The 24,022-nt window shown below is 40.9% G+C and overlaps 1 protein-coding gene and 1 long non-coding RNA gene across 2 annotated transcripts; both read left to right on the forward strand.

Annotated features, from left to right (window-relative positions):
• The first annotated feature begins 8,974 nt into the window (after nt 1–8,974).
• LOC139030836 (uncharacterized) lies at nt 8,975–10,682 on the forward strand. Its single transcript, XR_011483251.1, has 3 exons — nt 8,975–9,685; nt 10,444–10,514; nt 10,615–10,682. It is a non-coding gene; the product is annotated as an uncharacterized lncRNA (long non-coding RNA).
• A 4,399-nt stretch (nt 10,683–15,081) lies between these two features.
• Nucleotides 15,082–22,610, forward strand: LOC110122574 (natural resistance-associated macrophage protein 2-like). The gene is made up of 8 exons (XM_020870081.2): nt 15,082–15,233; nt 15,878–16,036; nt 16,852–16,938; nt 17,822–17,941; nt 18,092–18,241; nt 18,786–18,859; nt 19,681–19,834; nt 21,525–22,610. The coding sequence occupies exons 1-8, from the start codon at nt 15,120–15,122 to the stop codon at nt 21,633–21,635; spliced, it is 969 nt and encodes a 322-aa protein (XP_020725740.2). The 5' UTR covers nt 15,082–15,119; the 3' UTR covers nt 21,636–22,610.
• Nucleotides 22,611–24,022: the final 1,412 nt, after the last annotated feature.

The following is a 24,022-nucleotide window of genomic DNA, read 5'->3' on the forward strand; positions in this document are numbered from 1 at the left end:
GACCTTTAGAGGAAAGGGAATTTTAGAAGGATCTGGAAATCTTTACATTTTCTTCAAAACAAATGGAATTCTGTGTTTGTTTGTTTTTTTAAATCACAACTCCTTTCTATTCTCTAATAAACAACTTGGGTATGACTTTTAAGGCCTATTTCAGCAGTTTCCATTTTGTCACCAGCATGTTGAACACTGAACATTGGCTGAGGAAATATCAAGAGGGGGAAGAGGTGGCTTTGCCAGTCAGCTTTAAATATTCCTGTTCACATTTATCTAATCAGCTGATTCCATGCACACTTTTCTGGCTGCCCCTATGAAACTTCTTTTCCTACTTAATGCTGTCTCCGGTTTTATCTATATAAAGGAGTGGAAGAAGGGGAGAAGAATTAGAAGACTGTTCAAAAAACATTCCTCTCCAAAACTAAGATTAATTTTAGGGAGACCTTTGCAACATTGAACACAGCTCTAAAATCAATGAAATGGTTTTGGGTGACTTTGCTCTTTATAAGAGAGTTTAACAAAATAAATATTAGTTTAAATTCAATTTTTTTTTAACCATGGGGGGAATAGTTGAAATTTTATATACTTTAGTACTCAGTATTTCACACTTTCTTGTTGTCAATTTTTAAACCAGGTTTGGGCTATCCAGATTGTTCTTCAGAGTTCTTGTAAAAGCGAAGAAAACACTTGGAAGTATTTTCAACTAAATATTCAGAATTTATGATAGCTAGTAAGTGTTGGGGGATATAACTTCTTATGTTGATATAATTTATAACTTGCAGAAAAGTTGAAAGAGTACTATCAAGGAATGAATGCTTTCAGAGTAACATGGTATGATAATAGTAAGCTGCAGGTGCCTTGGGGGAACATGAAAGAGGGCCATTTAACCCAGGTTAAGGAGTGAGGAAACACTTTGTTGAGGAAGACTTTTTTATTTCTTTGGATTCAGGAGAAACTTCCAAATCACAATTTCAGAGCATGGCTGTTTGCACACTAAGTCAAAGTAGTAGTAAGTTAAGCTTAAGGCCACATATGCCTGCCCACCGACAGCTTCAGATCTCTGGTTATCCACTGCAGAAGCTTTATCAGAGAGAACTGATATATCCCTGAAGTGTTCATTGAGAAACGGAAGGTTCCTGAGGTGTTTGTTGGGAAACTGAGTAAATCTGCATGCTCTTTATGATTTTAAAAAATAAACAATACATTTACTTGGCAAAATATTTAAAAATTGCAAAACCTTATACAGTGTATATTCATGAGAGGTCCTTTTGCCTGACCTCATTTGTGCTCCCCACTCCTTCCTCTTGGAGATGGCAATACCAGTTTTTGGCATGTCCTTTGGATTTTGTTTGTACGTGTATTGTATATTCTGTGTCTCTCTTTTGCTACATAAATGATAGCATACTGTTCTATAGTATCTTTAACTTAACAGTGTATCTTGGAGATTGTTTCCTGTCAATCTGTTTAGATTTGCCTTGTTTATGGTATTCCATTCTATGAATGTCCTACATTGTTTTAGTCTTTTGAAACTACAAACAGTGCTGTGGGAAATATTCTTGTACATATTGATACTTCCTATACAAGTATTTCTTTAGTATGCATTTTTAGAGATGGAATTGCTGGGTCAAAGGATATGTAGACTTTTGACATTTAGACAGAAGATGTAGTTAGCATTCTTATCTTGTAAAACAGACTTAAAACTTTTTTGATGAGGAATGGAATAAAATAGTTATATTGCATTGACCCATGAGTGCCTTTTCCCCCCCTTGCTGTTGATGGCTGTTTGATTGGAGGAAACTTGCTGGCTTTAAGAGAAGGTGACACTTAGTGGTTGGGGGTGAGCCAGAATGTCAAGGCACACTGTTAATCATAATTGTTCAAGTACTGGAGGGTTGATTTTTATTACTTGTATCTCCACTTGATCTTTTTCTTAACATAATTTAATGACTAAAATGGCCTGGAGGTATGGTCCTAGAGAGCAAAGTGTTATTATTAAATTACTGCTTCTATCTGGGTGTTGAATTTTCGTGAAGACCTAAACACTGGGCAGCATGCAGAGCGTATTGACTCTCCATTCCTTGCCCTCGTTATGTTCTCTAGACACTGCAAGCAATGAAAGTTATAGCTGTTCACTCAATGTTTTGATGAGAAAGTTGGAATCTAGGGAATTCCCTGATGGTCCAGTGGTTGGAACTCGGGGGTTTTATCTTCCAGGCCCAGGTTCCATCCTTGTTCTGGAAACTAAGATCCTACAAGCTGCAGAGCGTAGCAAAAAAAAAAAAGCAAGAAGTTGAAATATAGAATGCATTTTCTTTCTTGGAGAGAGATTTTGGAAAGAAGATCAGACTCTTGTGTTTAAAAGTTCTGTAAGTAATTATGGGAATAATCACTTAGAATACTAATTACAATAATTAGATTTTTTTGTGAGACATTTCTTTTTAAAATTATTTAACTATCACCCTTTCACACATGATACTCGGGAAAAAACACACTTCTGTCTCAATTGTTTGCTTTTTAAATATAACCTTTAAAGGCCTGTTTTGAATAGGAATCTTCCTCAAATGTGTTGAATACTTCTGAGCCTTCTGAAACCAGATATCAATCATCAAGACAAAAGTAATCTCATTGAATTGGTCCTTCCTGAGTAGAGCAGCAATTAGAAACTTGAGTTATTCTTACTAATATGATATTAATAATACTAATCTTAAAAAAAAATCACGATATTTTGGCACTTCTTTCTATCTTATTTATTTAATTAGTTTATTTTTTGGCTATGTTGTGTGGCTTCAAGATCTCAGTTCCCCAGCCAGGGATTGAACCTGGGCCACAGCAGTGAAAGGCTAGAATCCTAACCACTATGCCACCAGGGAACTCTCATAATAATATTCTTCTTTGGGAGGTGGGTTGGAGGGGGCCTTTGCTGTGTGACTTGTGGGATCCTAGTTGCCTGACCAGTGATCAAATTCACACCCTTGGCAGTGAAAGCATGGAGTTCTAACCTCTGAACCACCAGGGAATTCCCAGTAATCTTCATAATAATGTTTCTGAGGGATTGAAGCATACAGAAGTTTTCTCATGTAAATAGCCCACGATTTTCTGTGTAAGAGCCATAGTCCCAGATCGGATTTTTGGTTTCTAGTTTATTGTGTGTTATCTTGGTTTCTTAGAATTAATGTAAAATAAAAGTAAAAACGCTCTGAGTGGGGTCTAGGAGCTGTGTTGTGATTGGAATTCAAGTGGTACTGCTACTGAGTGGTCAGATGTGTAAGTCCCATTTAGGTGAGGTGCTGGCTGAGATAAGGGTGGGGTTTAGTCAGCAGTATTGAGATCTGCTGGTGAAACCATCTGGTAGCTCAAACTCTGATAGGAAGGACATGGATTTTGTTCATTATACAAAGTTCTTGATATTGGTGACTATAAAGATGAAAGGTTATGTTTCCTAACTTAGCAAGAGGTGGTATGTTTTACACTCCAGAATATAGATGAAATCTAACACCCCCTTCAGGTCTTAATTCTGCAAAATAGGTATAGACTATGTCAATTTGTTATTGTTTTAGTCATTAAGTCATGTCTGACTCTTTTGAGACCCTATGGACTGTAGCCCACCAGGCTCCTCTGTCCATGGCATTTCCCAGTCAAGAATACTGGAGTGGGTTGCCATTTCCCTCTCCAGGGGATCTTCCCAACCAGGGCTCAAACCCAAGTCTCTTGCATTGGCAAAAGGATTCTTTTTGGCTAAGCTACCAGGAAAACCCCAGAATATGTTACTAGAATATCTAAAAAAGAAAGTAGAGCACTGTTCACACAGGAGTGGAAAAAGACTAAAGGATAGAGAAGGGGAGGCTTCCTTAGTTTTTTAGTAGGATAGTTGTTGGGGTTCAAGGGGAGGTGGTTAACAATTAATATTATTTACCTTTCCCCTTCGAAGTTTGAACTTAACTGAGAAATAGATTCCTTAATCAGTAGGTCAAAATTTTTTAAAATTAGCCTTATTGGTGGAGTTGACTGGAGAATATGCCATAGATCTGTGACCCAATGGATTTACTAATATACCCCCTCTAACCCCCAGTTAAACTTAACCCAGTAGTCCTCGTGCTCTCCCTTCCCAGGCTGCTTGTTGCTGATGGAGAGAAGTGCAGGTGGAATGTGGACTGTGCCTTGTCCTCCTGGTGCCTCTGGTGGGGCAGGGAGGTGGAGCTGGTCATTCATTTTTCTCTTAGTTGTTGAAGTGCTGAGGAATGAGACCTGAAACCTTACAGCTGAAGTCTCTGTTCACGGAAAGGTGAGGCTGCGAAACAGTGGCCCTCTTCTATCAGTGTGCTCGTGAGATGCTTCCCCCCGATTCAGAAGCTTGAAATATGAGCTTAAATTGTTAGTTAGATCAAAGAGAGTTATAGATCTCTGTCCTTAGAAAACCATCAAAATTGTGGGAAGTCAGTCTCTTAAATATTTGGGTTAATCTGGAGACAAAGGAAGAGACTGGGAGATTGCCTCAAAGCCATTCTGTGGATGCTTTTGTTGTGTTGTTCAGTCGCTAATCCATGTCTGACTCTTTGTGACCCCATGGACTGCAGCACCCCAGGTGTCCCTGTCCCTCACTATTTCCTGTGGATACTTATTAAAAACTACTTGCCCACTCTCCTGGAATACCCTTTACTTCAATTTTGTTTTGAAGTGTTGCCAGCAAAAATATGATTAAGTTAAGACTTTTATATTTTTTCTATTAAACATCTCTAATCATAGTCTGCAAACTGTGATTATTTCCAAGGTTATCTAATTCAGTAGAACAATTATTCTTTTCACATAGTAAGGGTTCAGTCATACAGAGTCACAGAATGCTGCTCGTGAAACTTGTTTTAATTTGTTCTTGCTAATTCCTCTCCCTCTCTTCTCTCCTTTCCAGAGTCCTATTCTATGAACTCAGGCACTCAGGTATCCACCACGGTGTTGGGTCCTGAACAGAAGATGCCAGATGGTAATTTACAGCTTTGTGTCATTGACTCATTTTTGTTTGGATTTAGGCTTAAGCCAGTAACAGAGATTTACCATATTGTCCTTCTTGTCCTCTGTTTCATCAAAAATTGTCGCCATCTCCTGTCCCCAGGCCATCAATATCATGGAGACCTGCTCCATTCAGACAAGGGAAACGCTGATGATTAGTCATCGATGAGCGCTCCTGTCACTAGGGTGACACCTCCCCTTCCCCAAGCTCTTCACTGAGGGTCTTAGTCAGGTGGCAAAAGGTTCCTGTTTGGTGGTTTCCCTGAAACTTCAGAGTTTAGCCTGAAATGTGGCAGGATTTTGCAAGTTACCCATTTTGGGGGCAGCCTGATGGAGATATCATGTCCAAGGATGATCCTTTGAGTAAATCCTACTAAAAAAATGGGTGGGGGGTGGAGACTGGAGTGTCCCATTAGCCTGACAATTTCCTTCTGAATGTTAAGATTTTAGGTTATCAGTGCGGCTAGTCTAGGGATGTTATATATTAAGCACTAGACATCAGTGATTTTAGAAGAAAATGATTCTAAAAATTGGCAAGTGGCAGTAGAAGCATGAGGGCTTCCCCAGTGGCTCAGATGGTAAAGAATCCGCCCGCAGTGTGGAGACCTGGGTTTGATCCCTGGGTTGGGAAGAGCCCCTGGAGAAGGGAATGGCTACCCACTCCAGTATTCTGGCCTGGAAAATTCCATGAACTCTATAGTCCATGGGGTCGCAAAGAGTCAGACACGACTGAGTGACTTTCACAGTGCAGTACAATAGAAGCATGAAAGTAGGGGGAGACCATTTGTGAGATTAGTGTTGAAAACTGATGTAGCGCTCAGTGACCGGGAAAGAGGGTTGAGAGGGAGCTTTATCACCATAAGCGATTTTGTATTCCTCAAATTTTCAGCCATGTGAATGTGTTGCCTATTCAAAAATTAATTTATTAGAAATATAAATAAAAATAAAGTACCAGAGACATTACTTTGCCAACAAAGGTCCATCTAGTCAAGGCTATGGTTTTTCCAGTGGTCATGTATGGATGTGAGAGTTGGACTATAAAGAAAGCTGAGTGCCTAAGAATTGATACTTCTGAACTGTGGTGTTGGAGAAGACTCTTGAGAGTCCCTTGAACTGCAAGGAGATCCAACCTGTCCATCCTAAAGGAGATCAGTCCTGGATGTTCATTTTAGGGACTGATGTTGAAGCTAAAGCTCCAATACTTTGGCCACCTGACATGGAGAGCTGACTCATTTGAAAAGACCCTGATGCTGGGAAAGATTGAGGGCAGGAGGAGAAGGGGACAACAGAGGATGAGATGGTTGGATGGCATCACTGACTCAATGGGCATGGGTTTGGGTGGACTCCGGGAGTTGGGGGCGGACAGGGAGGCCTGGCGTGCTGCGGTTCATGGGGTTGCAAAGAGTCTGACATGACTGAGTGACAGAACTGAACTGAACTGAACCAGAAATTGATATAGAGTCAGTTTGATCCTGTGCATTTAGGTATTAAAAAGGTTTAATTTCAGTATTTCTAAGATGATTATTAATATTAGTGTATTTTGTTAATTTTAACTCATTTCTTCTCAAATCTGTTAATTCAGAAAATGCTTCTGGAGACCATGGGGTCTCTGTCAGTCTTGGTGCCATCAACCCTGCCTGCAGTAACTCCTCAATTCGGCAGTCCCCTGGGGCACACACAGAGGAGCCCTTTACCACCTACTTTGATGAGAAGATTGCCATTCCTGAGGAGAAGGTTAGTGACAGGTCCTTAGAGAAAAATATTATTATCTAGGGAAGACCTATGTACAATGTCTGCTGGATAACTCAGGATCAGCAACCTCAGAGTCAGTTCTGGCAAGCAATCTCTGAAGACTGACTTTTTGTAGTCAGAGTAAACAGAAACTTTTAAGAAAACTAAGGCCCTTGAAAAACCATTGCCAAGTTGTACTAGTGAGCATTTTTTGACCCAGAAAGGGAAAATTTCATGTTCCCTTTTTTACGGTGCCTTTTGTTCCATTTGGGTAGTGTTTGAGCACAGGGGTACTGCTATTATTGCTGTGGTTTTAGACTGAAAGGCTGTTGGAAAGGCAGGTAAGAGAAGGGCTCTTATTTGTACAGAGAGCTAACCAGGTTATTGATAAGGAATGGATAAGATGGAGGAGAAACTTGGACTTACCCATGTCCAACTTTCGAACTCATTGTTATGAAACTGATATTGCTGCTTTTTATGTGATAAAATAATAGATAAATTAGATCAGCAGTTTGGAGGTGATAACCTTTTTTTTTTTTTCTCCAAGAGACACTTTTATTATTATTATTATTTAAAACTTTTTCTTCTATGTTGGAGTCTAGTCAATTAATAATATTGGCTAGTTTCAGGTGGACAGCAAAGGGAGTCAGCCATACATAGGCATGTATGTATCCTCCCCCCTGGAGGAGATAATCATTTTGCTCTGTTTTCCTCTCTTGTACAGCCCTCTTGTTTTAGCTTTCGCAAACTCTGGGCTTTCACGGGACCAGGATTTCTTATGAGCATTGTGGATCCAGGAAACATTGAATGTGATTTGCAGTCTGGAGCACTGGCTGGATTTAAGGTGAACAAAGAGTCCTCCCTCATCCCTTTTTTAGTTTACCTGCTGGCTCAGGTACTAAAGAATCTGCCTGCAATGCGGGAGACACAGGTTTGATCCCTGGGTCAGGAAGATTCCCTGGAGAAAGGAATGGTAACCCACTCCAGTATCCTTACCTAGGAAATCCCAGGACAGAGGAGCCTGGCAGGCTACAGTCCATGGGGTCACAAAGAGTCGGACACGACTCAGTGACGAACACTTTAACTTTTTCTTTCCTTTTTAAACACACACAGCACACCACATCCTTTTCCTCTGCTCTGCCTTTTGGATATGAACCTTGGTTGGCTACATGCTGACTCTTCATTGGCTCTGACACTTCGATGAAAAGTACTTTTCTATCTGTTTTTAAATTTTATTTTATCACCTAGTTGGTTTTTAGTTTTATTTACCCAGGTAGTTTCCTTGAACAAAAGTGAAACGGCAGATGGGAAAAACTAGAACTTGGAAAGGTGCAAGGCAGCCTAGCAAGTTCTGTGCAGAAGGTGATACAGAACTCAGGTCACTGGATGCCTGAACTGGGCTCTTTCCTGAATGTACTGTTTCTCATTCCCATTGCCAAACAACTAAACCAAAACTTCCAGTTATCTCGAGAGTGTAATGGTGGGATTTTGTTCTTCTCTAGTTGCTCTGGGTTGTTCTGTTTTCCACCATCATGGGGCTCCTGCTGCAGAGCCTTGCAGCTCGACTGGGAGTGGTCACTGGGCTGCATCTGGCTGAAGTGTGCCACCGCCAGTATCCCAGGGTAAGCAGTGTTTGTCTCATATCATAGGTAACTATGTGTCTGGCAACCTATGCTAGTCCCTAGTATACTAAAATAGTGGAGGATGTGGGGATCGTGGCCCTGAGGGCTGGGAATCCCAAGGGAAATTCTCTAGCTCCTCTTGCTGCTAAACCGTGTTTCCCTGATGCTGGGAAAGATTGAAGGCAGGAGGAGAAGGGGACCACAGAGGATGAGATGGTTGGATGGCATCACCGACTCGATGGACATGAGTTTGAGCAAACTCCGGGAAATGGTGAAGGACAGGGAAGCCTGGCGTGCTGCAGTCCATGGGGCCGCAAAGAGTCGGACACCACTGAGCGACTGAACAACAGCAACAATGTCTGGAAGACAGGTTTAAACTGACTTGATCTTTAGATAAGTACTAATCTGCCTCCAGTTTGTCTTAAATGTTCAATCTCCTTTCCTGGCTGTAAGAGTATCCTTACCTGCTTTTTATCTTATATGCCTCTTAAAAAAAAAAAACAACTTGGGAATTTATAGTTTGTTTTATCTTCTCTTTCTTCATGTATCTTAGTGGTTGTTTTTTTTTTTCGTGACATATTTGTTAGGTAGTAGATACCTGGAGGTTGTTTTTTTTTTTTTTTTTCCCTGGCCTCAGTGAGCTAACAGAAATTTCTTTCTGTTAATTATTGACCAGATTAAATCCAAGATTTTTTTATAGGACACCCAATTCCAACACTTTGCCCCAAGTCCCTTTGCATATCTGTCTTTTTTCACTTGCTTGTGTATTATTACACTAAGGATGACTCCAACGTTTTCACGTTTGTTTTGTCTCTTCAGCTATGGTCGGGATAGATGTTTTCTTCTGCAGTATTTTTATTCTCTCCTGAACAATATTTTGACCATCCTAGCATTCTCATTTTCCGCTAAAACTTTCAGGATTGTTTTTAGATAAAAAATTAAGTGGAAATAATGAATGGAAATTCCATTCTTCTGTCAAGTGAAACGGAAGGAGAAGAAATTGGCATCAGCTGCTACCCTGACCTTGACTCACAGGCTCTGCCACAAAGAGCACCCTGGCCCTCTCCAGCAGGGGGCCAAGTGCAGCTGAGTTCTGGTCCTTCATCTCTAGACCTAAGGCTTAATAAAGGACCGTTATTGGATCACTGACAAAATGTGAATTCCAAACTATGGGGGAAGTTCTTAGAAATGATTAACTAGAACCATGTCTTTCTGCTGTTTGATGTTTAGGTTCCACGAATCCTTCTGTGGCTGATGGTGGAGTTGGCTATCATTGGTGTAGATATGCAAGAAGTTATTGGCTCAGCTATTGCCATCAATCTCCTGTCTGTAGGAAGGTGAGGGGTTTTTCTCTAGAAAGTAATCAATGTTTTGTGGGATTTCAAAGCAAGTATAAAAACAAAAGTCCTTCCCAGGTGGCTTAGTGGTAAAGAATCTGCCTGCCAAGCAGGTGATGCACGTTTGATCCCTGGGTCAGGACAATCCATTGGAGAAGGAAATGGCAACCCACTCCAGTATTCTTGCCTGGGAAATCCTATGGACAGAGGAGTCTGGTGGGCTATAGTCTATGGGGGTTGCAAAAGAGTTGGACATGACTTAGCAATGAAACAACAACATAAAAACAAAAACCCAAGTCATTTTCAATTTTCAAAATTCAACTCAAGTATTATTTTTTCCGTGTAACCACTCTGGAACCACCTTCTTCTCTTCTGGCAGATGTAGGCTCTTTATCTCCCATGTTCTCATGTTTGGTCATGCCTATCAGTGTTATCCAGTGTGTGGCAATGTATATTATAATTAATTTGTATGTCAGCTTATCCCACTTGTCAAGTGAACTCCTTGAAAGATAAGACACATACTTTTCAGCTTTGCGTCCTGAATGTCTGTAATAGTAGATAAAGTTTGAATGAATGTATTACTTTACTTAGTGCTGTGATCCTAAAACACCCAAGGCCTGGCCTCCTTACCACTGTTCCCTTTCCCCCAGGTCCTTGCTCCTCCAAGGGTCATATATCTAGAGAGTTGTTGGGAAGAGAGTCTTTTTCTTACTGTTTCTTTTCTTTTCTTTAATCTCCCATTTTAATCTCTGTCCTAGGATTCCTCTGTGGGGTGGAGTTCTCATCACCATTGCAGATACCCTTTTATTTCTCTTTTTGGACAAATATGGTAAGGACAGTGGGAACAAAGGGGGTCACTGAAATTTCCTTCATGTGGCTTACGGGGAAATCTGCCTTCTGTGAACTCACTGCTACATTTTCCTCTTCAGGTTTGCGGAAGCTAGAAGCGTTTTTTGGTTTTCTCATCACTATTATGGCCCTCACATTTGGTTATGAGGCAAGTATTACAGGCTGATCACTAGCTGTTTTGTCTTTTTTTCATTAGCTTTTTAAACAAAATTTTTGTCCTTTTATTATAAAACACAGTGTGTGTTAACAAAATCCAAATTCAGCACTAGGCCAACTTTAAAGGAATAAGGATGCAGGAAAGACTAGTGTCCAGGAAGTTCTGCAGGGACTCCTAGGTAAAAAATGACTGGAATTTCTAGGACTTTCCAGACTAGACTCCCTGGTCCCAAATTGGCCATCTCAACAACAGAACAGCCTTGGCAAGGATTAGGAGAGGAGTTGCAGGGTTATTCTTGGTTGTTACCTTGATGGGTTCTGTTTTTGCTCATCCTGGTTGACAGTAATTCCAGCTTGGACTTTCTCTGTATTGTAACAGTTAATGAACTATAGGGGATACAGTGCATGTTTCCTGTTTTGTGCCCCAGCCCTAACACTGCGTTGGGTTATCCCTAACCTAATCATTATATGCAGTGAAGTGAAACCTAGCACCTTTCTATGTCCAATTATTATAAACTGATTTCTGTTTATTGGACTAGCTAATCTTTTAAAAATATGTCTACTCTATGAGTAGATGATACAGCTTGGTCTAAGGCTTCCAAGAGAAATGCTGAACCAGGAAAAACAGTGTATGAGAAGTGTTTTTGAGTGAGTCTCAGCAGTTGCTAGTGGCAAGCGTAAGTAATTTTTATATACATATGTGAGCACAGATGTTGGATCATTGAAAAAACAAGAGAGTTCCAGAGAAACACCTACTTCTGCTTTATTGATTACGCTAAAGCTTTTGATTTTGGATCACAACAAACTGTGGAAAATTCTTAAAGAAATGGGCATACCAGACCACCTTACCTGCCTCCAGAGAAATCTGTATGCAGGTCAAGAAGCAACAGTTAAAACTGGACATGGAACAACAGACTGGTTCCAAATTGGGAAAGGAATATGTCAGAGCTATATATTGTCACCCTACTTATTTAACTTACATGTAGAGTACATCATGCGAAATGCCAGGCTGGATGAGGCTCAAGCTGGAATCAAGATTGCTGAGAGAAATTTCAATAACCTCAGATACACCAAAGACACCACCCTTATGACAGAAGGTGAAGAGGAATTAAAGAGCTTCTTGATGAAAGTGAAAGAGGAGAGCGAAAAAGTAGGCTTAAAACTCAACATTCAGAAAACAAAGATCATGGCATCTGGTCCCATCACTTCTTGGCAAATAGATGGGGAAACAGTGGAAACAGTGAGAGACTTTATATTTAGGGGCTCCAAAATCACTGCAGATGGTGACTGCAGCCATGAAATTAAAAGACACTTGCTCCTTGGAAGAAAAGCTATGACCAACCTAGATAGCACGTTAAAAAGCAGAGACATTACTTTGCTGACAAAGGTCCGTCTAGTCAAAGCTATGGTTTTCCCAGAAATCATGTATGGATGTGAGAGTTGAACTCTGAAGAATTGATGCTTTTGAACTGTGGTGTTGGAGATAGACCCTTAAGAGTCCCTTGGACTGCAAGGAGATCCAACCAGTCAATCCTAAAGGAAATCAGTCCTGAATATTCATTGGAAGGACTGATGCTGAAGCTGAATCTCCAATACTTTGGCTACCTGGTGCGAAGAACTGACTCATTGGAAAAGACCCTGATGCTGGGAAAGATTGAAAGCAGGAAGAGAAGGGGACAACAGAGGATGAGATGGTTGGATGGCATCATCAACTGAATGGACATGAGTTTGAGCAAGCTCCCGGAGTTGGTGATGGACAGGGAAGACTGGTGTGCTGCAGTCCATGGGTTCACAAAGAGTCAGACATGACTGAGCCACTGAACTGAACTAAGCACAGAAGCATGATTTGTGTGGGTAATCAAGAATTGACTGTATTCTAAGGTGTGTCTCACAGGAGTTATTGTGACACTAATATCAATAAGGCCCTTAGCAACCATGTTATTTCTTTAGAATATTAATTATATTCTTTACACATCTATTTAGTGTATGTAAAATACAATGTGAAATGTCTGGATACCCCAGTCATAAATTCTCTAACCTTGTGGTGCTTGGTTTCTTTCTTTTTTTTTTTTTTAATAGGCTAATTACTTTACATCATTACAGTAGTTTTTGTCATACATTGAAATGAATCAGCCATGGATTTACATATATTCCCCATCCCAGTCCCCCCTCCCACCTCCCTCTCCACCCGATCCTTCTGGGTCTTCCCAGTGCACCAGGCCCGAGCACCTGTCTCATGCACCCAATCTGGGCTGGTGATCTGTTTCACCCTAGATAATATACATGTTTCAATGCTGTTCTCTTGAAACATCCCACCCTTGCCTTCTCCCAGAGTCCACAAGTCTGTTCTATATATCTGAGTCTCTTTTTCTGTTTTGCATATAGGGTTATCATTACCATCTTTCTAAAGTCCATATATATGTGTTAGTATACTGTAATGGTCTTTATCTTTCTGGCTTACTTCGCTCTGTATAATGGGCTCCAGTTTCATCCATCTCATTAGAACTGATTCAAATGTATTCTTTTTAATGGCTGAGTAATATTCCATGGTGTATATGTACCACAGCTTCCTCATCCATTCGTCTGCTGATGGGCATCTGGGTTGCTTCCATGTCCTGGCTATTATAAACAGTGCTGCGATGAACATTGGGGTGCATGTGTCTCTTTCAGATCTGGTTTCCTTGGTGTGTATGCCCAGAAGTGGGATTGCTGGGTCATATGGCAGTTCTATTTCCAGCTTTTTAAGAAATCTCCACACTGTTTTCTATAGTGGCTGTACTAATTTGCATTCCCACCAACAGTGTAAGAGGGTTCCCTTTTCTCCACACCCTCTCCAGCATTTATTGCTTGTAGACTTTTGGATAGCAGCCATCCTGACTGGCGTGTAATGGTACCTCATTGTGGTTTTGATTTGCATTTCTCTGATAATGAGTGATGTTGAGCATCTTTTCATGTGTTTGTTAGCCATCTGTATGTCTTCCTTGGAGTTCTTTGGCCCATTTTTTGATTGGGTCATTTATTTTTCTGGAGTTGAGCTGGAGGAGTTGCTTGTATATTTTTGAGATTAATCCTTTGTCTGTTGCTTCGTTTGCTATTATTTTCTCCCAATCTGAGGGCTGTCTTTTCACCTTGCTTATAGTTTCCTTTGTTGTGCAAAAGCTTTTAAGTTTCATTAGGTCCCATTTGTTTATTTTTGCTTTTATTTCTAAAATTCTGGGATGTGGGTCATAGAGGATCCTGCTGTGATTTATGTCGGAGAGTGTTTTGCCTATGTTCTCCTCTAGGAGTTTGATAGTTTCTGGTCTTACATTTAGATCTTTAATCCATTTTGAGTTTATTTTTGTGTATGGTGTTAGAAAGTGTTCTAGTTTCATTCTTTTACAGGTGGTTGACCAGTTTTCCCAGCACCACTTGTTAAAGAGGTTATCTTTTTTCCATTGTATATCCTTGCCTCCTTTGTCGAAGATAAGGTGACCATAGGTTCGTGGATTTATCTCTGGGCTTTCTATTCTGTTCCATTGATCTATATTTCTGTCTTTGTGCCAGTACCATACTGTCTTGATGACTGTGGCTTTGTAGTAGAGTCTGAAGCCAGGCAGATTGATTCCTCCAGTTCCATTCTTCTTTCTCAGGATTACTTTGGCTATTCGAGGTTTTTTGTATTTCCATACAAATTGTGAAATTATTTGTTCTAGTTCTGTGAAAAATACCATTGGTAGTTTGATAGGGATTGCATTGAATCTATAGATTGCTTTAGGTAGTATAGCCATTTTGACAATATTGATTCTTCCAATCCATGAACATGGTATATTTCTCCATCTGTTTGTGTCCTCTTTGATTTCTTTCATCAGTGTTTTATAGTTTTCTATGTATAGGTCTTTTGTTTCTTTAGGTAGATATACTCCTAAGTATTTTATTCTTTTTGTTGCAATGGTGAATGGTATTGTTTCCTTAATTTCTCTTTCTGTTTTCTCATTGTTAGTGTATAGGAATGCAAGAGATTTCTGTATGTTAATTTTATATCCTGCAACTTTGCTGTATTCGTTGATTAGCTCTAGTAATTTTCTGGTAGAGTCTTTAGGGTTTTCTATGTAGAGGATCATGTCATCTGCAAACAGCGAGAGTTTCACTTCTTCTTTTCCTATCTGGATTCCTTTTACTTCTTTTTCAGCCCTGATTGCTGTGGCCAACACTTCCAAAACTATGTTGAATAGTAGTGGTGAGAGTGGGGTGCTTGGTTTCTTTTGGGTGGTTCTATGTTCCTCATTTCCTAAATAGTGTTGACGAAGGGGTTTAAGAAGTAAAGGATGCAATGTTATCTAGTACCATATTATTCTGCTAGTGTCAAGTTCCAGAAAAGGCTAATAGCTTTTCTGTTTGTGTGTAGTATGTTACAGTGAAACCTAGCCAGACCCAGGTCCTCCAAGGCATGTTCCTACCATCCTGTTCAGGCTGTCGTACCCCACAGATCATTCAGGCTGTGGCCATCATGGGTGCTGTTATCACACCACACAACATATACCTGCATTCTGCCTTAGTCAAGGTAAGCAAGACCTATCTTATCTCAGTGACTTATGTAGTTGATGGCATCTTTTCCTTTTGTTGCAAGGGATACATACTTAGTTTACAATTGTTGGAGCCTTGAAGGAGCGCAGTGTTTTTCCACAGTTGGACACCACACTCTTGTATCACCAAGGTGACCAGAGATGACTGACCCCATAGAGAAGGGACTAAAGTCCTTAAAAGATCTGAAGGGGCACCATGTCTCTTGTCTTTAAATCTCAGAAACCTCAGTGGCCTCATGGAGGTCAGGAGGAAGGAGCCCAACCTCGCTTTTACCAGTCAGTCCAACACAATTGTTTGCTGGAAGATTTCAGAGACCTTTGTAATTAAGGGTAACTCCCCCTTAGGTCTAAAATCAGGTTGTTTTTGTAGGTCAGCGGTTCTTCAAGCCACAGTAACTGAGGGCTCATCACTCACTCAGTCACTTTTCCCCGTTTGGTTATGTGTGATGTCGTCAAAGGGTCGTGATTAAACTCAGTGAACCAGGATGTATGTGGGGTCTCTCACACTTCATGTGGTCAGTTGTTTGACCTCTAGGACTTTCAGCTGACTCCAACTCATGAAATATCACAAGGAAACTTGTTCCAACTAGTCAAAAAGTGACTGTTGCTATTACCTCTCTAGTCCAGACAGGTAGACCGAGCCGATAAGCAGAAAGTTCAAGAAGCGAATAAGTACTTCTTCATTGATTCCTGCATCGCGCTCTTTGTTTCCCTTATCATCAACATCTTTGTCATCTCTGTGTTTGCCGAAGCCTTTTTTGAGAAAACCAACCAGCAGGTGGTAAGTAAGCCGGGGACCTGGGTAGCAGTGACTGTGAGGGTAAAGAGGAGGCTGACTGGGGCCGAAGGCACGACAGTGACTCAGAGCTCAGGAGAAATAGATCTCAGTGCTGGCCTAAGTCCCCGCACTAGTCGGGTTTGTAGTCTAGGACTGTGGCCAAGTCCAGACCCATCATTCTCAGCTTTGGACTGGGAAGGGAGCAGTCCTCAGATAAAGGCTGCCTCATGCCGTGGTTAGTGGCTTCACATCTATTTGCTCTTTCTCATCCCCTTTTGCTTCCAACTACTGACTGCTTTCCAGTCCTGCCATTTGGTGATGACAGGTTGGGAGGAGTCAGCACACAGAAAATAGAATCTGTGGCTAGACAGACTGTTTTATCACACTGAGTTCTCTGTCCTCTTGACTCCTGATTGCCGGTCTAGTTTTGATCATGCCTTTGTTTCCTCTCACTCTCATAGGACCTCTGATTCCTGGCTCTGCTTTGACTAAGGACTCTCTATTCTGGGTGTCCTTTCATATTTAAAGCCTTCTAAGGGCCCTCACTTCATGTCACCATTTAAATTGACCTAACATTCATGTATTACCATGCATACTGTAACTCAGGAAAAGTTTTTGATGACCTGAGAGTGTAGAAAAATTATCAAGGAAGACCTCAAGGCCATTGCTGCCAGTCTCTGCTGTCATCAATCCACGTCCAGTGTCTCGCCTTCAGCATCCATCTCTTAGATGACCTGTGTGTGATCTATAGGAGAGGTCTTCTTATCTGAGTCCTGGACTCAAAATTAAAAATTGTTCCTAAACTGCTTTGGTTCCAGGTTGCAGTCTGTAAAAACAGCAGCAGTGCCCATACTCACCTTTTCCCAGAGGATAACTCAACACTGACTGTGGACATCTACAAAGGGGTAAACCTGTCCAGGTTTCTGATCTTTGCTCCTGAATCAATATTCTCAGCATATTATCTGGTCTTTTCCATGGGTTCACTTCAGAGCTCAGCATATCTTCTCTGAAGTGTTGTTTTTTTTTTCCAGAGGTCCAGATACCAGATAAGACTTTTGGATTATGTAGAAGGGAATAAAGATCTGCTGAAAAGATGAATTAATTGAATCAGCAATTCCCAAACTTGTGCTGCTATAGGCATTAATTGGTGTTACTAGAGAAAGTGTTCTTAGTAAAGTGATTTATTTTTTATACTTGTTCCCCACCTAGCCCCAGTGACTGGACACTTTATTTATGTAGGCTGTCCTGTGTGGTATGTGGGACCTAGTTTCTGACCAGCATTTGAACCCATACCCCCTACATTGGGAGTTACAGGGTCTTAAACCAATGGCACACCAGGGAAGTCCCTGTAAAGTCATCTTTATTGGGGCCTCTCTGTCCCTTCTGCTAGTTACATTATGAACTTCCAAGAGTAGAATATGTAGCATCTCCAAAATTCATCTGTGCTTTCTCTTCGTTCCTGTTACCATCTTCCAGAATACTGTGTTAAAGAATATAATTTGGGAAATGTGTTATAGACTTATTTTTAATAGTTAACGTATAAGTTGAGGATAAAAGCTTTAGGAACCTAGAGAAGAGAAGGGACTAGGCTGAGGAGAAATGGGGACCCATCCAGCAGAATTTAGGTTGAAAGCCTCTGAATGAGGTCAGGACCCAAGTCTAGCTTCTGGGACAGTGCTCAGCACATTGCTTGGTAGAGGTGGGTGTGTGGCCAGGAAGACAGAGAGGTGACACAGAGGAGTACTTTGGAGTGTTGTCTCAGGTTATCTTTCTCCCTTGCCTCTCCAGGGTGTTGTGCTGGGGTGTTACTTTGGGCCTGCCGCTCTCTACATCTGGGCGGTGGGGATCCTGGCTGCGGGGCAGAGCTCCACCATGACAGGAACCTATTCTGGCCAATTTGTCATGGAGGTATGTGCTGCTGTGACTGGGATGACTAGGGGAAGAGGACATTGCCCTTTTGTTCTTTCTTAATCCCATGCCTCTATTGTCTTCCCAAACCACCCAGCCCTTTTTCTATTTCCTTCCAGACATTCATCCTGTTTCTGTGTTTTCTTCCAGGGATTCCTGAACCTAAAATGGTCACGCTTTGCCCGAGTGAGTCTGACCCGCTCTATTGCCATCATCCCTGCTCTGCTTATTGCCGTCTTCCAAGACGTGGAGCATCTAACAGGGATGAATGACTTCCTGAATGTTCTTCAGAGTTTACAAGTGAGGAGAGAGCTGGGGAAATTCACATCCCACTAAGTCAGGAGGGATTCTGTACCTATATTCTGTATTGCCTTTAGATAACAAGCCTAGTGTGGTTGTGGGGAAAATTCAGAGGAAGAAAGAGGCACAGTCTTGGTCTACGGTGAACGCATATGAAATCTCTGGCATCTAAAAGACTTTTAGAAATGGCTTTATTTTTAAGACTGATTTGAATGGGAATTATAAGCTGTGATTACACATAGAATACAATTATTGTTTGTTAATCCAAACAAGCATTAAATAATGTATAGGACACTGTTGGGCTTTATGGAGATTAAGAAGACAAGGCAGATACAAATATTGTAAAGACACTGTGATCATAATTGATTCTGGGTTCATGCTACAGATTTCCACATAACCCTCCAGCATGTTGTGATGACAGGAATAATTTCTCACAGAATAGATGAGGCAGGGTCTGTGGTTCCCTTTTGCTAACAGTGCTGCTCTCTGGGGTGTTACAAGGACCCCCTGTAGCCCCGTCTGATCTAATTTTTTTCTTTTGCAGCTTCCCTTTGCTCTCATACCCATCCTCACGTTTACAAGTTTGCGGCCTGTGATGAGCGAATTTGCCAATGGATTGTGAGTGTACTTCTTTTTGTTCCCCAAGATGTTGGGGGACGGATATCTTCATCAAACAGGCCAGTTAGGAAATAAGTCATAGGGTACTATGTGCTTTAAGAGGTGGCTGCTAGAGCTGCCCCCTCAATCTCTAACTTAAAAAGGAGAGACTACTGGGGACTTCCCTGATAGTCCAGTGGTTGAGACTCTGCCTTCCTATGCAGGGCGTGAGGGTTTGATCCCAGGTCAAGGAACTAAGGTCCTAAATGCCACAGGGTGTGGCCAAAAATTAAAAATAAATGAACACAACATTGTAAATCAACTGTACTTCAATTTTAAAAAATTAAAGAAAATAGAGATGGTAAATGTAACAAAGGAGGGCAAGCACATTTTTTATTTCTGGGGGAAGTTTTTCAGCTTTTAGTGCTTTAACTCTTCAACTTCAGCCACTGAAGGTTAAAGCATCTTAAATCCATGTTAAATGATCTTGCTGAGAGAGGCATAAGCTAATACCTTTTATATACATGTCTAAAGGACATGGAGTATTTGAAATGACTTGTGGTATCTCTAGGGACTCATGACCTTTTCAGTTGTAGGGCTTGTTGCATTTTTTTTGGGACTTATATGATACGGATTATTTGATAGTGTTTTTTTTTTCTCTTTCTCCCTATCGTTGTGTAATTTTTGCTTGTTTAATCTAACCTGGGACAAAAGAAGCCCTTTCCAGTTTATTTTGAAATGCCACTTACTCCTGTCTTGTGACCTCAAAAGACACAGTGTCCTTTTCTGTTTGTGAATAGGTTGAACTATTCCACCAATAATTGTGCTGATTCTTTTGACAGAGGCTGGAGGATCATAGGCGGTATTGTGGTCCTTGTCGTCTGTTCCATCAACATGTACTTTGTCGTGGTTTATGTCCAGGGTCTAGAGCATGTGGCGTTGTACGTTGTGGCTGCAGTGGTCAGCGTGGTTTATCTGAGCTTTGTGTTTTACTTGGTAAGTCCATTTGGGAGGAGGCAGGGGTGGTTGAGGTGGGGCTAACACTCAGAAGAAAAAGGATCCCAAAGAACACTTACCAATCGATCTTCAGGTTATTGACACAATTTACATGAAATTGTTAAATCAGCTGTGACTAAAGAATATTTTTAGCCATAAATTTTTCCTGGTTCCTAAGAGCTGTCATTTTTCTATTTCTGTCACTCTGATTTCCATTCTAATAATTCCTAACCAGAGAGTGTAGTATGTTTGAAGAACTCAAAGAAGATCAGCCATGTAAAAGTAGAGAGTGCTTCAAGATGGGGTTGGAGAAGGGAGCTGTGTTGTGTGATTTCAAATCTTTGGAGGGCAGCACATGTGGGTTCACAGCCCTGCCCAACTCTATTACTTAATAGCTGTCCAATGATGACACAAGTAAATAGTGATAATCTCTCACTGAATTATTAAAAATGGTGGTTGTAAAACATAGTGCTCCATAGAAAAAGAATGGAGAATTATGTATCCCTAAATAATAAAAAAATTATCAAAAGTCTAGAGTAAATTATATAAAAATAGTAATAGTAGTTGCCTTCAATGGTGGGATTATGAAAATACCCTTTTCTCTATTTTCCAATTCTTCTGTAATATTATTTATATCAATGAAAAATAGCTATAGCAACACATCCACCTCCCTATTCTACACAGGTTTCTCTAAAAAAACACAAGGTTGAGGATTAGGGACTACTACAAAGAATGGCAAGGCAGTAGGGTGGAAATGCTCTGATCATCTTTATAACACTTACCTAGTCCCCATGTCATTGTCTGCCACAGACAATGTCTTGATTGGGAAAATGTTTTAGTGAATATTGAGAAATTATGTCTTGGATAGACATATCTCTTTTTTTTGCCCGGTAAACCACGGGTACACTTAGATTAAGCTGACCCTATAAAATAGGGACAGTTGTTATTGTTCGGTTGCTAAGTTGTGTCCTACTCTTTGGAACCCAGTGGACTGCAGCATGCCAGGCTTCCCTGTCCTTTGCTGTCTCCTGCAGTTTGCTCAAACTCATGTCCATTGAGTTGATGATACCATCCAATCATCTCATCCTCCGTCACCCCCTTCTCCTCCTGCCCTTAATCTTTGAAACCCAAATAACTGAGTATGGCCTTGACATAAATTGTTTTAACAATTTGCTGTAGGACATCTCCTGGTGGTTTAGTGGTTAGGATTTCGGACTTTTGCTTCAAAGTCCTAGGTTCAGTCCCTAGTCAGGGAACTGAGATCCTATCCTACAAGCTAGGCAGCATGGCCAGAAAGAAGTTTCTGTGGAAGTTAAGGGGATCCTTCTTGTATGCAAACTGGTTATGAAGGTGCTCAGTTCTTCTCAGTCAGCCTGAGGCTATAGAAATTGTTGAAGACCAGTTTTAAGGCTGAGGACTGATTCTAGAATGAATTGCTATACTACTCTTTTGTTCAGAAGACTATCACAGTTCAGTCATTACCCATATTGTGAGGGATGGTGTAGGACTGAAAAAAAAGTAGCCTTCAGGGACCTCTCCCAGTCAGATAAAAGAAACAAACGCAAAGCAGTATTGAAATTAGTACTACAAAGAGTTTTGCATCTGAGCAGTGCATTGTGGGCGGTGAGGGGGCTAAGAGGGCTCTCCAGAGGGGTCAGTGAATGATGACCAACTGTATTTTCTCTTCCAGGGTTGGCAATGTTTCATTGCACTGGGCATGTCCTTCCTGGACTGCGGGCACACGGTAAGCGTCTCTAAAGCCCTGCTGACCAAAGAAACCCCCAGTGGCTGTGCTGAGTAAATGCTGCTCACGGGTAGCCATCAGGGCCAGTGTTTCTGTGGTTTACTGTGTGAACACGGCCAAAGGTACGTGCTGGTGCACAGACTGCGCTAGGACTCAGCTGTTCCTTGGGAAAGACTGTTTTGTATGTCTTTTGAAAGATACAATTATTTTTCTTCCTAAGCTTCTAACATGGGAATTGGATTAGGTAGTATCTCTGACAACTTGACATCTGCTGCTCTCAAACAATGCTGAACACTTTCACTGTCCCAGGATCAACCTGTTTTATCTTTAGTAGAGATAATCCTCACGCCTGATTCTTAACAAGACTGACTACATGTTATAAAAACGTATTTGGAAAATACATTTTTCATAATACAATTTGCAAAATAGGTATGCAAGTTTTGTTTATCTAAAGATAATGGATTTAAAAGGCTGAGAAGCCATTAAAAAGAATGAAATAATGCAATCTGCAGCAACATGAAGCAACCTGGAGAGTGTCGTACTGAGTGAAGTAAGTCAGACAGAGAAGGAGAAATATTGTATGACATCCCTTATATGTGGAATCTAAAAATAAATAATACAAATGAATTGCTTACAAAACAGAAAGAGACTCATAGGTTTAGAAACTGAATTTGTGGTTGCTGGGGGGAAGGGATAATGAGGGAGTTTAGGACGGTCCCTGCTTAGGACACACTGCTATATTAAAAATGGATACCCAACAAGGATCTATTGTACAGCACATGGAATTCTACTCAATGTTATGTGCCAGCCTGGAGGAGAGGAGGGTTTGGGGGAGAATGGACACGTGTATATGTATGGCTGAGTCCCTTCACTGTTCACCTGAAACACCACAGCATTGTTAATCAGCTATATCCCAATACAAAACAAAAGTTTAAAGTTTGAAAAAAATAAAAAGCATACAGCAAAAAAATAAAAGACTGAGAAATACTTTCCTTATACATATCCTTTGAATTATTTTTATTATAAAAAATAAAATCTCAACTAGAGTAGTTTGATTCATATTATATTTAATTATGAGATAATCTTCATCTGTCAGGTTCAAGATTTTTTTTAACTTATTTTCACTTTAAATTTCTAAGTGGAAGTTAAGAGGGGTGAGAAAGCATTAATATGATAAATGGACAGATGGTAAAACTCACTTGTGGTCATGGTGACTAATACTATTCTCTTCTGAAAATCACTCTGATGATTTCCCTCAGAGATTGAGAGCTTACTGAAATGTTCTTGGGAGTCCCAATTTTAACTCTCATGTTAGTACAGAGCTCTCCTGATGGTATTTCTTCTTGAGCCCTTAGAGTTTGGAAACCTTCCCCTTCCTTCTCCAGGAGGGTAGTGATAGAAAAAGATGGTAGCATTTATGAATTGATGTTCTCAAGAGATTTTGGGGTGAGGTGAAAAAACTTGAAAGAAGAGGAGCCATCTGTTTAATTCCTATAAAACAACGTCTTCCAGAATCGTCATGTTTTTCTAAAGCATGCCCAAGACAACTTGCCAGGCAATCTCAGGAGCTCTGGATGTAAGCGTTGCAAAGCTCGCTCCCTCTGAGCGAGTCCTTCGGTGTCACTATGGTTGCCAAGTCCTCTCTGCAGGGTTTCACTGAGTTACCTCTCTTCAGCCATTCCCTCAGAGGGAAAAACTTTGAGACCAGATGGTGGAGCTCTGGAGTCAGAGGAAATGGGTCCCTTCAGCATGGAGCTGCTGCTCTTCAGCCACTTCTGACATTTTTACATGTAGAGCCTGACACCATGTGATTATCTCAAAGCAAATCACATTGTCTGGTGGAGATAAATATTCGGGTCTTTTATAGCCACTGACTTGGAGAGAACAGTAATGGGAATGTGATCGAAGGACTTTGCATTTCTGGTGTCTTCCTTCTGGAGTGCCTGTTGACTGATGTTCTCTGTTCACCTGAGCCCCTAAAGGCATTGTTTCCAAATCTTTGTACACAGGCAAAAGCGCAGACTGAATGGACTGTCTTTTACATGGCTTTAAGGGTAAACTTCTGTGTTCTACTGACCATACCTTTACCTCAGCCCCTCCAGTGACATAGCATAGAATCATGAGAGACAAATTCCCCAACCGTTCCTCCTCACATCCCTCCCTCTCCCCTACCATCGTTCCCTAGACTGGTCACAAGGGCACTCTGGAGATATCGGGGACTGACCTCTTAAGCTCTCATCTGGCCTCAGTAGGTTGAGGGCCAAGTTGACAAAATTCTTTGTAAAGGCGGTACATTAACATTTACCTTTGCTGGGAGTTTGAGTGGGTCCAGTCAGTCTCAGGTTCACAAATACTTAGAAACCCAGGTAAAAGCTGCTAGTTTTCTTTTAGAAGTTATATATGTGACTTGCGATGATGAAAATTTCTTCCCAGTTATATGGCAG

This window comes from Odocoileus virginianus, chromosome 24 (assembly GCF_023699985.2).
Source record: "Odocoileus virginianus isolate 20LAN1187 ecotype Illinois chromosome 24, Ovbor_1.2, whole genome shotgun sequence".
NCBI classification, from domain to species: Eukaryota; Metazoa; Chordata; class Mammalia; order Artiodactyla; family Cervidae; genus Odocoileus; species Odocoileus virginianus.

Bases quoted from the DNA above. Each gene is read 5' to 3' on its own strand.
- LOC110122574 (XM_020870081.2), top strand. From the start codon at position 15,120: ATGTTCCTACCATCCTGTTCAGGCTGTCGTACCCCACAGATCATTCAG. The intron at 16,037-16,851 runs GTAAGTAAGCCG...CTTTGGTTCCAG, and splicing joins AGAAAACCAACCAGCAGGTG to GTTGCAGTCTGTAAAAACAG. The intron at 18,860-19,680 runs GTGAGTGTACTT...TTCTTTTGACAG, and splicing joins AGCGAATTTGCCAATGGATT to AGGCTGGAGGATCATAGGCG.